The 18,257-nt window shown below is 56.3% G+C and overlaps 1 protein-coding gene and 1 pseudogene across 2 annotated transcripts; one reads left to right on the forward strand and one right to left on the reverse strand.

Moving 5' to 3' along the window:
- On the reverse strand, nucleotides 1-12,899 carry LOC149861594 (uncharacterized; annotated as a pseudogene). Its single transcript, XR_016443183.1, has 5 exons — nucleotides 12,663-12,899; nucleotides 12,050-12,176; nucleotides 7,945-8,126; nucleotides 7,078-7,463; nucleotides 1-6,822 (listed from the first exon to the last, which is right to left on the reverse strand). The product of XR_016443183.1 is annotated as an uncharacterized LOC149861594 (transcript).
- Nucleotides 12,900-17,508: 4,609 nt separating this feature from the next.
- Nucleotides 17,509-18,226, forward strand: LOC149861595 (zinc finger protein 446-like; the record flags this gene model as incomplete). Its single annotated transcript, XM_090053780.1, has 2 exons — nucleotides 17,509-17,895; nucleotides 18,020-18,226. Coding segments are annotated over exons 1-2 (567 nt in total), but the record flags the coding sequence as incomplete, so codon positions are not given.
- Nucleotides 18,227-18,257: the final 31 nt, after the last annotated feature.

Raw genomic sequence — 18,257 nt, forward strand, 5'->3', positions numbered from 1 at the left:
GTGTAGGTGTTAATTAACGCTCGTTAACATGCTTATCCAGACTAGCTATTGTGTTACACAATCAACCATGATTCATTCAGGGACCCGCTCCATACAGAGATTCCTGCTCTTGCTAACATTGTTACATGGTACAACTTACTTTTAAACTTAAAGTACATTTGTAAAAATAGAGCTTGTAGGTGGTTTTACAACAAATTATCATAACGATATAATAAAATAAAAGTGAGGAAGGAAGAAAAGGTAGAAAAGAGAAAGCATCACCAAAAGGGGGCAAATACTGAAAGAGGGGCTTTTGCCACATGGAAGAGCTTCACATTTGGGGGGAGGGAGCAGACAAAAGGGTTTCTTGCTACAGTAACACCCACAAATGGTGTGTGCCTCTCCCAGCCCACTTCAGAGGACTTCTTGACACAGCTGTGACTCAGGGAAAGTTCTGGCCCCTGTTGGACTGGGCTCAGTTTTATCTTCACACCTTGTTATTTCACCCCTTTAAAGCCAGACAAACAAGGCACATCTACACACATAATCAATGTGAAGCAATAAACTATGGAGCGTGTTGCTGGGAGCAACTCACTCACATGAATCAGACCTCTGTCCCAGCCCAGATATGTGGTTCAAATATTGCAGCCCTGTCCTGGGCAGGGGCAGACATTAAAGCCTCTTGACCTGCATGCAAGACAGCCACTCAGGCACCCAGACACATGCCCAGGTGTCTATCCTGTAACTCATCTGACTGCTGGTGGGGCAGGGCCTCCTCTCTGGGAGTGTGAGGAGGCTTGTCCCAAGGCCCCTGGATTTCCATCTCTCCTGACTCCTGCAGAGGCCTGTCTGCACAATGGGCCTTTGTCTGCTCTGACCAGGAATCACCAGGTTCCTGCAATGTCCCCATGGGCTCCACCTTGTCTAAGGACACCTCCTTGACATACACACTCATTGTGATCTAGCAATAAGATGTCCCCAAGGCATCAGGATCCGGGAGAGAAAGGGCTGGGAGGGGACACTGTACAAGATCATGGAGATGGCAACACTCTCATCTAGAGTATTTCAATCTTCCTCATGCCCTGGCTGCAACTCCCCCAGCCAGGGACATGGCCTTGGTGCAGGTCTCCACACCACCTCCCACTCCCAGCTCTGCATCTCCTGAAGGTGAGCAACAACCCCAGAATTCAGGTGAATCCTCTGGAAATGGAAGGAGTGGGAAATAACAGAGTGCTTCCCTGGTCTGCTCTCAATTCACAGCTCTGGAGAAGACAGAGACACCAACCACAAGGATATCATGTTAGGTTGGGGGGGTTGAGCAACAAGGAATCTGTCACCAAGCTGGGGGAGTAGTTGATATGCTGGAGGGTAGAGTGAGGATTCAGTGACCTTGACAAATTGGAAGATTGGGCGGAAAGAAATCTCATGAGATTCAACGAGGACAAGGGCACAGTCCTGTACTTAGGACAGAATAATCCCATGCACTGGTGCAGGCTGGGGGGGACTGGCTGGGCAGCAGCTCTGCAGAACAGCACCTGGGGGTGACAGGGGACAAGAAGCTGAATATGAGCCAGCAGTGTGCCAACAAGACTAATGGCATCCTGGGCTGCACTGGTGCGTGTATTGCCAGTAAGTCATTTATTCCCCTCTATTCAGCACTGCTGAGGCCACAGCACTGCTGTACTGTGTTCAGTTTTGGGCCCCTCGCTGCATAAAGGATGTGGACACATTGGAGAATCCAGCAAAGGGCAACAAAAATATTGAGGGTCCTGGGGGACATGGCTTGTGCGGACAGCCTGAAGGAACTGAGCTCATTTAGTCTGGAGAAAAGGAGACTGAGAGGGGACCTAATAGCTGCCATCAACTAACTGAAGCAGGGTTCAAAAGAGGATAGAACTAAATTGTTCTCAGTGGAGCTAGATGATAGAACAAGGAGCAATTGTCTCTATTTGCAGGAAGAGAAGCTTAGGTTAAATGTTAGGAAGACTATCACCCTGTGAGGGTATTAAAACACTGGAACAGGTTACCCAGAGAGGCTGTGCAATCTCCATCCTTGGCTGGGATGATCTAGTTGGGGATGGTCCTACTTGGAGCAGGCAGTTGGACTAGATGACTTCTGAAGGTCCCTTCCACCCCTAATTTTCTATGAGTCTATGAAGGAGAGGAGGGGACAGCTGGCTCCTGGTGGTGCAAAGCTCTGACGGGCTGAGAAGCAAAATCCACCAAAGTGGGCTCATGGGGTGGCAGAAACAGCTTCTTGCAGACTCCGATGGGAATATGCAGGCCTGAGAGAGGGGTGATGCAGTGGCAAAAAATAGCAAGGTCAGGGTTGCTTAGATGCTAGGAATGCTTCCCCAGCCATAAGCGTCCTCCTTCCTGCAACTCAAGAGCCTAACATACCAAACCACGGGACCAAGAGGGAGGACAAAGCTGGGATTGGGCCAAAGAAAGTCACCGGATGTCATTTGGATCCAGTTGAGAGCATCCTATTGTGAAGGCAATTCTTCTCCTCCTGGGAGCCCTGACTGCTTTTAGAGAAAGATGGGGATGGCACAGGCTCTGAGGCTCATGTGAAGATCATCTCAGCACAGGTTCCCTTAGCAACAGGGCTGCTCTCTGCCTGCGGTGTTTCCATTTTACCTCTGCCCCCAGCAAACCTGGGAGGTCAGCCTCTGTGTCCTTTAGGCTCTGCGGTGGCCTAGAAAGGCTGAATGGATGTACATAGGCTGTACAGGAGGGATAGGACAGGGAGGAAAAGATGGGGGCACTCTACGTCCAGGAGGAATACACACCCTCATCAAGTAGCACAGAGTCAAAGGAGGAGCACACGGAAGTGCTCAGCGTTAGAATACAAGGAAGCCGAGGGGAAAGGGACTTAATGGTGGGGGTCTACTACAGACCACCTAACCAAGGGGAAGAGCTAGACAGGGAATTCTTAAGTCATCTCACGGAGGTCGTTAGGTCAAAGGATGTGGTCATCATGGGTGGCCTGAAATTTCCAGACATCTGCTGGAAGGAGCAGTCAGCCAGGTCTGATTGCTCACGTAGGTTCCTAGCCCAAATGCAGGATCTCCATCGAGCCCAGGAGGTGCACAGCCCCACCAGGGGAGACGCCTTGTTGGACCTGGTGCTGGCCATGAGTGACAACCTGGTGCAAGGGCTGCAGGTGCTCGACCACCTGGGCAACAGTGATCATCTCCTGCTGGGATTCACCATCCAGCGCAAGGTGGCAAAGACCTGCAGCAAGGCAGCAGACCTGGACTTCAGGAGGGTGAACTTCAATGAGCTACGGAGAATAGTCGGGGAGGCACTGAGGTCCCAGAGGGGAGGTTAGTCGGGTGTCCAGGAAGAGTGGTCGTTCCTTAAGGGGACGATCCTCCAAGCAGAAAAGGAGGTAATCCCAACACGGATCAAAGGGGGACAAGAGGGCGCAAAAGCCCCCATGGCTCACCAAAAGCACACAGGAAAGTCTCCTAGCTAAAAGGGAGGCTCACACCCAATGGCAGGGAGGGGCCATCACTAGGGAGGACTATACCTGGGTTGCTCGGGGCTGCAGGGGGGCGCTCCAGAAGGCCAAGGCGGAGAAGGAACTGGGACTAGCGACCCAGATCAAGGTCAACAAGAAGTCCTTTTTTAAATACATCAGGGGTAAAAAGAAGGTACCAGGTAACGTGGGACCCCTGCAAAACACGCTAGGAAATCTGGTCATCACACTAGACAACAAAGCTAATCTCTTTAACAATTTCTTTGACTCCATTTTCCTGAGCAGGGACTGGGTCATGCCCCCGACCCCCGCAGGCCCCAGGGGAGGCATACTCAGACCTAGGGTCAGTGAGGATCTAGTCAGGGAACTTCTGGAGGGACTGGATGTATTCAAATCAGCAGATCCAGACGATCTCCACCCCAGAGTGCTGAGGGAATTAGCAGAGGTCATCATGGGACACCTGGCACGACTTTATGAGCACTCGTGGTGCTCAGATGTGGTGCCAGAGGACTGGAAAAGGGCCAATGTGGTTCCCATTTTCAAAAAAGGGAGGAAGGAGGACCCAGGAAACTATAGGCCAGTTAGCCTTACCTCGATCCTGGGTAAGCTTTTTGAGAGAATTATCCTGGCGTATGTCCACGAGGGGCCAGCAGGGCAGATTATGCTTAGGGGTAACTAACATGGGTCCATTAGAGGCAGGTCCTGTCAGACCAACCTGGTGGCCTTCTATGACCAGGTCACAAAATCCTTAGACGCAGATGTCGCAGTGGACATAGCCTTTCTGGACCTTAGGAAGGCCTTTGATGCTGTCTCTCACCCCATTCATTGAAAAACTAGGGGACTGCAGTGTCGACACCTACACAGTCAGATGGGTCACTAACTGGCTGGAGGGCCGCACCCAGAGAGGTCCATTTTCAACCTGGAGGGATGTGGGTAGTGGGTTCCCCTGAGGCTCAGTCCTCGGGCCCGCACTATTCAACATCTTCTTCAGCGACTTGGACAAGCAGGTAAAAAGCACCTGTTCAAATTCGCAGATGACACTAAGATGTGAGGGGACATGGGCATGCTAGACGGGAGGAATAGGCTGCAATTGGACCTAGACAGGTTACAGGGATGGGTGGATGAGAACAGGATGGGTTTCAACACTGACAAGTGCAAGGTGCTGCACCTGGTGGGGGAAGAACCAACACCATACCTACAGGCTGGGGAACTCCCTTCTCGTCAGGGCAGAGGCAGAAAAGGATCTTTGAATCGCTATTGATACCAAAATGAACATGGGCCGACAGTGCGGGGACGCGGTCAGGAAGGCCAATCACACCTTGTCATGCATCCACAGATGCATCTCAAGCAGGTCCAATGACCCCTCTATGCGGCACTGGTCAGGCCGCAGCTGGAGTACTGCGTCCAGTTCTGGGCGCCGCACTTCAGGAGGAATGTGGACAACGTGGAGAGGGTCCAGAGGAGGCCACTCGCATGATCAGGGGGTAGCAGGGCAGGCCCTATGAGGAGAGGCAACGGGACCTGAACCTGTTCAGCCTCCACAAGAGAAGGCCGAGGGGGGATCTAGCGACCTGTTACCAACTAGTCAGAGGAGACCAGCAGGCACTGGGGAGTCCCTGTTCCCCCAAGCACTGCCAGGAATGACTAGAAATAACAGTCACAAGCTGGCAGAGGGTAGATTCAGACTACACATCAGGGGGCGCTACTTCACGGTCAGGGTGGCTAGGATCTGGAACCGACTTCCCAGAGAAGTGGTGCCGGCTCCTACCCCGGGGGTTTGTAAGAGGAGACCGGATGAACACCTTGCTGGGCTCGTTTGACCCCAGTACTCTTTCCTGCCATGGCAGGGGGTTGCACTTGATGATGTGCTCAGGTTCCTTCTGTCCCTACCATCTATGAAACGAAAGTTGTTGCTGCACTGCACCACGTTGCTGCACTGCACCACACTGCTTCCCTATACACAGACACTGGTGGGTGCTGAACAGGTATACACTCTGTATACCAAGCCCTTCCTGTATTGCTGGCAGAATTATGGACACACCTGGACAGGCATACACTGGTGCAAGGCCAGCTTCAAGGAGTGGAGGAAGCACTTCCCACACTCTGAGCACTAATGTGGTTTCTCCCCTGTATGGACACGTTGGTGCAGGGTCACGTTGGAGGATTGGGTGAAGCTCTTCCCACACTCTGAGCACCGATGTGGCTTCTCCCCTGTGTGGATGCGCTGGTGCTCAGCTAGGCTGGAGGAATGAGTGAAGCTCTTCCCACACTCTGAACACCGATACGGTTTCTCCCCCGTGTGGATGTGCTGGTGCCGAGCCAGCCCAGGGGAATGATTGAAGCTCTTCCCACACTCCAAGCACTGATATGGCTTCTCCCCTGCATGGATGCGCTGGTGTTCAGCCAGGTAGGAGGACTGAGTGAAGCTCTTCCCGCATTCTAAGCACTCATACAGCTTGTCCCTTGTGTGGATACTACGATGGTGCCGAGCCAGGCTGGAGGACTGAGCAAAGCTCTTTCCACACTCGGTGCACTGATATGGCTTCTCCCCAGTGTGGATGCGCTGGTGCTGGGTCAAGAGGGAGAAGCAGGTGAAGCTCTTCCCGCACTCCAAGCATCGATGAACTTTCTCCCCTGTGTGGATACGCTAGTGCCAAGCCAGGCTGGAGGAATGATTGAAGCTCTTTCCACACTTTGAGCATGGATGTGGCTTCTCCGCTGTGTGGATATGCTGGTGCTCAGCCAGGCTGGAGGATCAGGTGAAGCTCTTTCCGCACTCCGAGCACTGATATGGCTTCTCTTCTGTGTGGACGAGTTGGTGCCAAGCCAGGCTGGAGCACCAGGGGAAGCTCTTCCCACACACTGAGCATCGATATGGCTTCTCCCCTGTGTGGATGAACTGGTGCTGGGCCAACACAGAGGAGCAGGTGAAGTTCTTCCCACACTTGGAGCACTGATATGGGTTCCATCCTGTGTGGATATGCCAGTGCCGAGCCAGGCTGGAGGAATGATTGAAGCTCTTCCCATACTCTAAGCACCGATGTGCCTTCTCCCCTGTGTGGATACGCTGGTCCCAAGCCAACCTGGAGGAATGAGAGAAGCTCTTCGCACACTCCGAGCACTGGTGCGGCTTCTCCCCCGTGTGGATACGTTGGTGCCGAGCCAGGCTGGAGAAATGATTGAAGCTCTTTCCACACTCTGAGCACCGATGTGGCTTCTCCCCTCTGTGGATGCGCTGGTGCTGAGCCAGGCTGGAGAAACGAGTAAAACTCTTCCCACACTCTGAACACCAATACGGCTTTTCCCCTGTGTGGATGCGCTGGTGCTCAGCTAGGCTGGAGGAATGAGTGAAGCTCTTCCCACACTCTGAACACCGATACAGCTTCTCCCCTGTATGGATGCGCTGGTGTTCAGCCAGGTAGGAGGACCGAGCGAAGCTCTTCCCACACTCCAAGCACTGATACGGCTTCACCCCTGCATGGATGCGCTGGTGTTCAGCCAGGCAGGAGGAGTGAGTGAAGCTCTTCCCGCATTCTAAGCACTCATACAGCTTGTCCCTTGTGTGGATACTACGATGGTGCCGAGCCAGGCTGGAGGACTGAGCAAAGCTCTTTCCACACTCGGTGCACTGATATGGCTTCTCCCCAGTGTGGATGCGCTGGTGCTGGGTCAAGAGGGAGAAGCAGGTGAAGCTCTTTCCGCACTCCGAGCATCGATGAAGTTTCTCCCCTGTGTGGATACGCTGGTGCTGAGCCAGGCTGGAGGAATGACTGAAGCTCTTTCCACACTCTGAGCACTGATGTGGCTTCTCCCTTGTGTGTAGACATAAGTGCCTGACGAGGTTGGAGGAACGCCTGAATCTTTTCACACGCTTGGTGCAGCAGTGTGGCTGCTCCCCCATCTGCACACACTGGTGCTGGGACAGGTCTTTCCGGCAGATGAAGTTCTTCTTGCACTCGGTGTAGCGGTGTGTCTTCCTCCCACAGTGGATGCCCTGGTGCTGAGAGAGGGAGAAGAAATGGGTGAATGTCTCGCTACAGCAGTGCTGATGCTTCCCCCTCTGCACATCTAGGTACTTGATCAGGTCTGTGCACAAAGCTTTATCGCCATTTGGTGATGCAGTGGGGGAGTTCTCCAGAATGGGTCTGAGAGTGAACAGCCAGGTGGAGAGGCAGGTGAAGCTCTTCCCACACTTGGTGCATATGTGGGGCTTCTCCCCAGTCTACCTTATCTTAGGAAGAGCCAGGAGTGATGGGCACGTAAAGGTTTTCCTGACTTTCAAGCAGGGGTGAGCTCTGCCCTTGTCCTCGGCAGGGAGCTCTTGCTTTCCTCCAAGGCCCTTCCCCAATGCCTTGGCTGGGATGCAGTGCATCTTTCCAGCGGCTCTTTAGCTCTCTCAGCTCCACGATATGTCCCCTGCACCCAGGGCTCTGTCCGGGCTCTATCCCGTCTCCACTCTCATGCTCAACCGCAGATTGTACCTGGTTCACCACTCTGTTCTCCTGCTTTCGAAGCCTCCCCTGACTCTTGTACCATGGCTCCTTCTCAGGTCTCATGGAGTGCATCTTGCCCCAACTCCCTAGGGAAATCTGTGCTGGCTCCAGGTTAGCAGGCCCTCCCACAGAAGGCTGCTCCTCAGGTGTGCTCAGCAGCCAAGCACCTCCTGCATGGGGAAGAGAAACACCAAATTAGTGCCCACCCCGTAGGCAAAGGGCAAACACTGGTAATTCTTCTGCTGAGACGGGGCCCTGAGCAGGCCTGGACCTTGGCGCTTGTGCTCCCTCAAGAAAACGAGGTCTTCCTGCCAAAACCCCAAGTGCTGGGGGCAAGGGAGGGGCAGATCCCTGTCTTGGGCTCAGGTTCCCCACTCAGTGGACTTCAGAGCTGGACTCTCAGAGTTTCTCAGGCAGCTCTCAGCACCCATCACCTCAGACGCTGCTGGGAGAAGCACATGTGGGACGTGTTAAGACAATGTCTGAATGGTTTCATGCTCCACTGGGCTGAATAGGACAGCAGGACTTAAGAGCTGCAGCTCTCTCTTCTGAGAGGAGCAGGGCTGTGCTTCCTGCCTGCTTCCAGGGCCAGGTCTGGTGCAGGGAATGAGTCCATGGAGGTCTCCCTCTGTCGACAGGTCCCAGGTGGACTCCATGTCACAGGAGTCTGCACTGGGTTTAAGCTAGGGGCGAGCAATTATTTTGGACGGAGGGCCGCTTACTGAGTTTTGGCAAGCCTTTGAGGGCCACATGACAGGCAGCCATGGGCAGATAAACATTAATCTTCTAAATTTTTTAGAGTTGCTGAGGGCCAGATAGAATGGCCCGGCAGGCTGTATCCAGCCCACAGGCCTCATTTTGTCCACCCCTGGTTTAAGGCGTTGGCATGAACCCGAACCTGGACTCCGTGCTGAATCTCAGCTTCGTAACACAGAAGGCCCCAGAGAGGAAACAGAAAAGGGACAATGCTGGTGCAAGCAATGGGGATTCACTTCAACCTGCAACACGAAAGCTTCTGAGTCCCACCCTTGCCATGAAGCCCTGTAATGAAGCCTGAAATACTTCATAATGAAACACTTCCTGGCTTCCAGGTCAACCTCACCAGGGGAAGCCAGGGAAAGCATCAGCTTCTTTCTTGTCCCACACTAACAGCTACACAGAGCCTCAGCATACCATGCCCATTTCCATTGGAGATTACAAATCCCATCATGCCCTCAGGGACCCTGTTACAGAGGTATAGCTACCTGGGGCTAGGGAATGAACTCTAACATTGCTGTGTGAAGATGGAAATATAAGAACACAGTATCCCAGGGAAACCAGACCTGGGCCAAGAAATCAAGACAGCAATCCTGCTTGTCCTCTGACATCTGTCGTTAGCGGGAGAAGGGAACGCTTGCTTGTCTCCACATCCTTGAATTTCACTAACTGGGAACAACATGTGTCTAGACACATTACAGCACAACATACTGTATGCAATGGCAGCAGCCTGCAATGGCAGCACAGAGCAGGTCTGCACTTTCCAGGCCCCTCCAGCACGCTTGGCAAGAATATTACTTAGAGCAGAGTCGGGTGGAGGGCACAGCCACAACTCGCCTGACAGCAGGTCCTTGGACCTTGAGATTTCCCCACTGTCCTCATCATCAGATATCCAGAGCTCCACCTGTCCTCGCTGGATGCTGCAGATCAAGTCAGGTATAGGGCCTTGATATCCTGTTTGGGACAGTGATTAAACCGGGTTAGTGACTGAGTACTAGATACAGAATAACCAACTGGGATTTGGGGAACAGATCCAAGCAACTCAAGGTTTCTATTAGGGCCTTGATGGACGAGAGAGGATAGGCATTTAGAATGAAAGAGAAGTCACTACAGGGAGAAACCTTCAAGAGACCACGATCCTTGTCACCCAGGTGGTGGAGATGGGCATAGGAAAACAAGCCCCAGCCACCCCCTGGTACAGACAGAGCATTAAACTGACAGAGCCATCAGGGATCGGCATAAAGATGCACTGATCCGTGACGTAGGAGGGAGCAGAAAGATAAAGCTTTTACTGTTTGCAAGGTACCAAAAAGAAGACACGTTGGACACACTTGTGGATGGATAACATTGGTCTTATTGGTGTAATTCCAGGCAAAGCAGTGTTCATGAGCCTACTTTCAGTGCAGGTTTAAAGAGCGGGCCTGTGGCAATGAAAAGCATCAATGACAGGTGACTGAAAATGAGGGGTTTTTTTTCTCGGAAAGAGGGTAATTCATTATCACCAGAGCACAGGAAAGGATGATTTTATTACAACTGTATTACCAGATGAAGCTGTCATCCCATCCAATCATAGGATCATCCCAGGAGGCAAATGAGTACACAGGCTGGCAAATATTGCAGGGGTCAGAACAGTTGCTGGTGCTCAAGGATATGGACAAAGGAGGCAGAAGGAGACATAGCATAGCATGTGCAAGGGCCTAATGTAGAAGTGGTCTATATGTACTTTGTTCAACTAGAAAAGGTGTTGGAGCACTTCCCTAAGAAAATCCTTTGCAAGGAAATGGAGGGGGAAAAGGCATTAGAAAAGCAAACTGACCTGGTGAAGTTTAATATATACTTCAATCCTGCTCACAAGTCAGGGTGGCCAGAATCTGGGCTGGGCTCCCAAGGGAGGTGGTGCTCTCCTCTGCCCTGGGGGGTCTTCAAGACAAGGCTGGATAGGCATCGGGCTGGGGCTATCCGAGCCCAGCGCTCTTTCCTACCCATGGCAGGGGGTCGGACTCGATCTGTTGAGGTCCCTTCCGACCCTAGCATTTATGAATCATGCTGTCAAGAAATTGCTCCATATGGAAGCATCAGGAGTTACAAGACTGGGAAAGACAAAAATGAAGCCAGACTGATGAAACAAAGGAGGGTCTATCAGTAGGAAATGTGAGACAGGTCTGATCGCTAACAATGCAGTGAGAAGAAACATTTAAACCACCAGCCAAAAGGGCTCAAGGGTAAGAGTGCTGAAACACAGAAGGTAGACTATGAAACTCCAGAGGTCACCTAGAAATATAGGAAGTTAGGGTTGGAAGGGACCTGAGGAGTCGCATCTAGTCCAACCCCTGCTCAAAGCAGGGCCAGCCCCAACTAGATCATCCCAGCCAAAGCTTTTAGCTGGGTCCCGAAAACCTCCAAGGCTGGAGCATCCACCACCTCTCCGGGTAACCTGCTCCAGTGTTTTACTACCCGCCTAGTGAGAACCTTCTTCTAACATCAGACCTAAACTTCCCAGGATGCAACCTGAGCCGGCTGCTCCTTGTCCTGTCATCTGCCACCGCTGAGAACAGCCTGGCTCCATCCTCTTTCGAACCCCGCTTCAGGTAGTTGAAGGCTGCTATTAAGTCCCCGCTCCATCTCCTCTTCTGGAGCCCCCGGGGTTCATCCTTGTCTGCCACACACAAAACCTGGGTTCAATTTCCAGACGCTTAGACAAATCCAGCCAGGGAGGCACCAGACGTCTCGGTGGCCTAAAGGGGGATGGAAGGTCTGGGCAGCCTCCACTCCTCCAGACAACTCCTACCCAGGCACTCGCATCCAAGGTCTGGGTGACCTCCCATGCATACACCCCCATCGGGAAAGATCAGTGGTTGCCAAACAGCCTCCTCTTCTCTAGACTAAATAAGTCCCGTTCCCTCAGGCTTTCCTCACCGGTCATGTCCCCCAGCCCCTCGCCATTTTTGCTGTCTACCGCTCGCCTCTCTCCAATTTCCCCATATCCAAAAGCCCAAAACTGGACACAGGACTCCAGATGTGGCCTCCCCAGTGCTGAATAGAGGGGAGGAATCACTTTCCTTGACCTGCTGGCAACACACGCACCAACGCAGCCCAGGATGCCGTTAGCCTTCTTGGCAGCAAGGGCACACGGCCGGCTCATTTTCAGCCGACTGTCCACTGTCACCCCCAGGTCCTTTTAGGCAGAGCTGCTGCCCTGCCGGACACCCCCCTGCCAACCCAAGCTGGTCTTCTGCCATACTTGTTAATCTTCCTGCACATCAGGATGGTTTGTTCCTGCTCTCCCGGGAAGGCTTCTGCCAAGTACTCCAGAGAGCAGCAAGAGCCGCAGCTTTACCCAGGGAAACGAGGGCTTGGAAATTCCTCAGCATCTGGTCCCGGGAAAGTACCTTGTCGTCCTCGTCCAGCAGCTCCCACTCCCTCCGCGTGAAATACATGGCCACGTCCTCGAACACCTCCCGGAGCTGCAGGCACAAGCGTCACGCCATCAGCGTCTCCTCTCCCACCTGCCTCCAGCCCCCACAGCCCCGTGCTGGGATCACTCTGTGCTGTAACTAGTGGCAGGCTGAGCCAGGACAGGCAGGGGTGCAACATCCCCGTTAGTCAGCTGGGCTGTGCTGTGCACGCAGCCATGGACACAGGAGTTCAGGTGTCGGCCTCGGCCCAGCTCAGCACAGCCTGTTTGCTCGGCCCCTGGAGGCAGCCTGGGCACCGCTTCTAGAGGCAGGAGCCCTGGCTCCGTGCGCCCTGACCAGGCCTTCCTCTGCCAGCACCCCTGGGTGCCTGCATTTGGGAGGGGCTCCTGCTTGGGGTGTTTTCAGCCCCTATCACCACAAGCTTGATGCTCTTCAGGGCTCTCCGCTCTCCACGGTCTTTATACCGCCCCTGGCTCCTCCTGGCTCTGCCCCAGCTGCGCTCCCACCCATGAGTGACCCGGGGGCCCTGCTCACCTCTTGCTTTGGAGGCCTGCCCTGCCCCTTCTGCACTTGGCCCAGCTCACATGTCAGGGCACCCCTCTCCTCCGGTCCCCCTGGGGAACTCCTGTGCAGCTCTAGGATTGCAGGCTCTTGTCCAAGAGGCTTTGGCTCAGACCTACGCAGGGTCCCAGCTCCTGCGGGTGGGGAAGAGAAGGCACAGGTCAGCCCTGACACTGCTGGCACAGGGAAAGCTCTGCTATTCTCCTGCATTGGCCCGGGAGCAAGGCAGACAGGGGCTTCCTCGTGTGGAGAGTGGGTGTGCCAGCCACTAGCAGAAAGGTTCAGGATTAAGAGAGGGGTTGGGAATAAAAGGTAAAAGGATTTATTGATCTAACAAACATGCAGCTACACAAAGCATAACAATACAACAACAGACAATAATATTCCAAGTCAGCAACTTATCGGCAGTTCCCTTTGATTCCTGGTGTATGAGAAGCCTCTCAAGATCTAGTGAAGCCTGGCATCCGCGACCTGTGCTGTCCCAGGGCGTTCCCGGAAGGATGCTGGTATTCAGTCTTTTGGCTCCTTAAAATCTACTGGCCTACAGAATTTAGGTCAACAGCTTTTTCTTACAGAGTGACCTTTTGTTTTAATCACACTGAGCATCCTTTTCGTTGATTCCCAGATGTGCTAGCAAATTTATAACTTCTGAACTATGCTGTCAGCTCAGAGCCAATTATAGTTTTTATGCTGCAAACTTTCCTTATATGATTAACCAGTAGCAGTACAAGCCTTTGTGTTTGCCTTATATTATATTAAATTTAGCTGTGCCATTGCTAACAAAGCTGGCCTCAACTAGGTTTTAAACTTTAGTTAAACTTTAAGCTATGCATATATTTTATAATGCCTTAACAAATTAGAGGAAATGCCTGATCTGAGCATCACAGAAGCTAGCAAGCACTTTACCACAAAGTGTCCTTTTACACTTCACTTTTTAGCTGTAAGCAACAGAAAGCCTGGTTTAACCCTCAGAAAGCCGGGTTTAACTGTCACAGGACGCTTCAGCCAGCATTTCTTTCAAGCAGACACCATTCTTTGCTGCCAAGAGACACAACCAGGTCACTGCCACAGTGGGGAGAAGAAAGATCCGAAGTCCCACAGCTCTTGCTAACAGACTTGTATGGGCAGCAGGATGAAGATGAGACCCGCTGACTCTGTCCCCGTGTGCAGGGTGAGCACAGCGCGGGGTCAGGGCCTGCAGGGACGCGGCCGGCGGTGCTGTCTCAGCTTCCACGGGTTAGGGGCTGGGGAGGAGACACGAGGGTCCGTCTTGCCTCGGCGCTGCGCGCAGGGATCAGGTCTGGCCCGGCGGCCACAGGGCTACAAACACCGCCGCCCTCCCCCCCCCGCGGGACGGACCCCCCCGCGCCTCACCTGCCTCCGGCGGGGGCGACCTGTGCCCCGGGCCGGGGGCTCCCCCCGCCCCCCGCAGCCGGCGCCGGGACGTGTCCTGCCCGGAGCCGCCGGCTCCTGCTCCCCGGGCGGCGCGGGGAGGCGCGCGGTGCCCCGGGCCCAGCGCCGCCGCCACCGGCCGCCTCGTCCCGCCGCGCCCGGCCCGGGCTCCCCGCACGGCCGGGCACCGACTCCCGCCCCGCATTAACCGCCGGCCCCGCGGGGTGACCCCGCTCTGCCGCCCGGGCCGCGAGCGCGGCCCCGCGGGAGAAACCTGCGCCAGCGCGTGTCGGCGTGTCGGCGCTCCCACGCGCGGGCTGTGCTGACCCCGCCCCACGGACCCGGCGCTGCGCCCACCGCCCCGCCCTGGGACACGGCTACTGGGGCTCGTCTCCGGTGTCGTGTCCGTGGGGCTCTGCGAGCAGGCGGGGGGCTTTGAGTCTGTCTCCCCCTTCTTCTACACTCCGAGGCCTCCTCTGCCCTCGTCCCGGCCGGGCCAGGAGGCGAGCGGGGCTTCCCCCGCGCCAGCAGCGCCAGGGCTGACCTGTGCACGCTCTTCCCCACCCGCAGGTGCTGGGACCCTGAGCAGAGCTGAGCAGCAGCCTCCTGAGGAGGGGCCTGCAATCCTGGAGCTGCCCAGGACTTGCCCAGGGAGACTGGAGGAGAGGGGCTCCCCGACGCCTGAGCCGGGCCCAGGGCAGATGGGGCAGGGCAGGCCTCCAGAGCAGGGGGAGAGCGCGGAGGTGAGCAGGGCCCCCGGGTCACTCGTGGGTGGGAGTGCAGCTGGGGCAGAGCCCAGGAGGACCCAAGGGTGGCATAAGGACTACGGAGAGCAGAGAGCCCTGAAGAGCGTCAAGCCTGTGGTGATGGGAGGGGGCTGCAAACACCCCAAGCAGGAGCCCCTCCCAAGTGCAGGCACCCAGGGGTGCTGGCAGGGGAAGGCCTGGTCAGGGCCCACGGAGCCAGGGCTCCTGCCTCTAAAATCGCTGCCCAGGCTGCCTCCAGGGGCTGCGGAGGAAAAGACTCTGGGGTCTAGATATGGGCAACTGGTGCCTCCAGAGCCTGGGGGGCACCAGATCGTGATGGGGGTGGGCGTCCCTCAGTGGCTGATTGCCCACGGGGGGGGGGGGGGGGAGAGGAGGGGTAGTGGCCAGTCCCCGAGCGCGAAACCACCAATGGTGAAACGCGCATCCAGAGGTGCACTCGGCCGGCGCATCCGGTTTTGGGGCTGGTGCTTCAAGGGGTGCACAGCCCATCTCGGCATGCATGTGCACCCACACCCACCCGCTACGCATTGCCACTGGGTACAGAACAGGGAGAAGGGGGAATCAAACCCCCTAGCCGTGACAAGCAGGACAAGTCAAGGCAAAGCAAACCTAAAGCTTCTTATGCTGTCAGGGTGCCCAAGAAATCTAAGGCACTAGGCTCAGATAAGGGCTTCCCCTTGAGAGCGGAGGCCATGCTTCGTCCAGTGCAGCACTGGAAGTGGGTTGGGACTTCCAGGGCGCCCTCCTCCCCGCTGGCAGCCTCCGCACACGTGTGCTGAAGGTCTCGGTGGCAGCGAGTGCTGCCAGGACAAATGCCGGAGCCCCGGGCAGCTCCACCACCAGCAAAACCATCCTGGCATCCAAGGCGCAGGAGCGCTGGGGCCGAGCGGGGAACGAAGTGGGGGAGGCTGAGCAAAACGCCCAGCTTCGGGGCTCTCTCTCGCCCGACAGCAGCAACTCCCTGGCAGAGATGGCAAGGAAAGCTGAGCCTGGCTACAAGGGGGGCGCCGTGCCTCCCTGCTCCGTGGGAGACCTGGGGAACGTGGGTGCAGGCCTGCGCACAGGATGCTGCCAAAAGCCTTTGGAAATATCTGAAGCCGCTGGTGAGGAGTGGAAGATGTTTGCCGGTCGTAGGGCCACTTATGAATCTGGACTGACTCGCGGGTTTGTGATTTGACTTGATTTTGATTTGATTTTTGAAATTGATTTGACTCATTTTGTTTGGAGCATGAAACATTTCTTTAAAAAAACAACCCCCCCGCCCCCCACGGGCATGGAAGGCAATATCTACCTGGACTTGGGCAGGAAGATCCTCCTGTGTCGTGAATGGACAGGAAACCCCCTGGGGCCTGGGCCTGTGACCAGAACAGAGGCTGCTCTTATCATCTGTCGGGTTCATTGTGGGGTTTTCACATTGGTGTTCCCTGCCTCAGTTTCCCTTCTTGTGCCCTCTGTCCCATGGGAAAGAATGGGTTAAGGATGACATGACTTACAGGGGAAGGAGAGGGAGGGGAGGGGAGGGAGCCACCCAGGTGACAATGGTCTGGTTTGCATGTGAAGACCCAGCAGAGCAGCACTGAATAGGAGCCCCCCCCTCCCTCCCCCTGGCACACCCACCCCCCAGGGACTTGTGGAAAGACCCTGCCAGGGACACCAGGGGAAGCAGGAGGCAGAAGCAGAGGAGAGGCTACCTCCTGCTGTGCTGCACAGGACTCCCGGTGCCCGGAGCGCCTCTGCAAGAGGTATAGCCCCTCTCCGGGGGAGGAGTGGAAGAGCGACCTGGGCAGTGGGAAGGCAGAGCGCCAGGGCGGTGGGACTGGGAGGCCTGGGGCAGAGCCCGGGGGCCGGGGCTCCCTTCACCGAACACTCAAACAGTGCGTGTTAGGTTTGGGATCCGGCTAGAAAGCCCCTCTGGGTGGGTCAGCACAGCCAGCCCTGGGAAGCACCCAGGGGGGCTCCGCGGGGTCCTGCAGCCCAGCCAGCGCCAGGGCAGGCTCAGGAGCAGGCTGTTTGCTGCGAGGAGGCAGCTGCCTGACTGCTGGAGGAGAAGCCTGCGATGCAGCAACCCACACTTGAAATGCGTCCCAGGCCCGGGCTCTTGCCGGCAGGGGCTGCCTGGGAACGCGGGTGTTTTCTGGATGACCTCCGCGGTCTGCAGGACAGGCAGAAGTGAGGCCGGGGGTGGGCAGGGAGCTGCGGTTGGGGCGTTTCTGGGTCTGTCCTGGTCCCCGCACCCTGCGCAGGGCAGGAGGCGAAGCAGGAATGCCCCTGAAGGTGCTCCGAGCAGGGGCCGGTCGGGCTGGGCAGAGCCCAGGGCTGGGGCAGGGTCTCAGTCCCTGTCTCCATCACATGGTGCAGCCTGTGCTTTCTCCTTTCCCGCAGGGCCCTGGAGGCCGGACGCTGTCAGGAGGCACCGTGAGCGCAGGCGGGGGAGCAAGGGCCCAGGCCCCGGCTAGCGCGAGGCCTCACCTGGGGGGATGCCGTGCTGGAGCCGGGGGCAGCCGGGGGCCTTCGCTGCGCAGCCCAGGTGCAGCCCGAGGTGAAGCTGAAGGAGCAGGGCCCAGGAGATCTCCAGGCGGGAGCTGAGGTCCAGACCGGGACCAGGGGTGCGGAGGGTTTCCCCAGGGCGGGCGGCACCGCAGCCAGGAAGGCATCAGCTGCCGGAGGAGCCGGTCCAACGCCAGGAGATGATGCAGGCCACGCAGCCCCCTTCTGAGACCAAGATCCCCTTAGGGACCCCACAGCTGGGGGACGACCTCCCCACCCCGGAGACCTGGCGCCAGCGTTTCCGGGGCTTGTGCTACGTGGAAACCGCGGGGCTGCGGGAGGCGTGCGGCCGCCTGCGGGAGCTGTGCCGGGGCTGGCTAGAGCCGCAGCGCCGCAGCCCGGAGCAGGTGCTGGAGCTGGTGGTGCTGGAGCAGTTCCTGGCCATCCTGCCGCAGGGCATGCGGAGCTGGGAGTGGGGGCGCGGCGTGGAGACCTGCGCCCAGGCCGTGGCCCTGGCCGAGGGGTTTCAGCTGGGGCAGGCGGAGGAGGAGAAGCTCCAGGTGAGTGTTTCACCCTGATCATGGATGCTGCAGTCCCCATCCCCATGTGCTTGGGGCATGTTCCTTCCCAGCCCCCTCTCTCCCATATCCCGGCTTCCCGGGGATATATTTGTCTCATCTCCAGGTCATAGTGAGTGTAAAGGTCGAGGAGGTGTCCTCAGACGATACGCATCCCACTGCGGCATCACAGGAACCTGGTGATTCCTGGCCAGTGCAGCCAGAGGCCGACTGTGTGGACAGGCCCGTGGAGGGCTCAGGAGAGAGGGAAACACCGGGGCCTCTGGACAAGCCACTTCAGGTCTCCGAAGAGGAGCCTCAGCCTCACCAGGACTCAGGTGAGGTACTCAATGCAAGGCCTGGGT

This window comes from Crocodylus siamensis, chromosome 6, assembly GCF_052110815.1.
Source record: "Crocodylus siamensis isolate JL-2025a chromosome 6, ASM5211081v1, whole genome shotgun sequence".
Classification (NCBI taxonomy): Eukaryota; Metazoa; Chordata; order Crocodylia; family Crocodylidae; genus Crocodylus; species Crocodylus siamensis.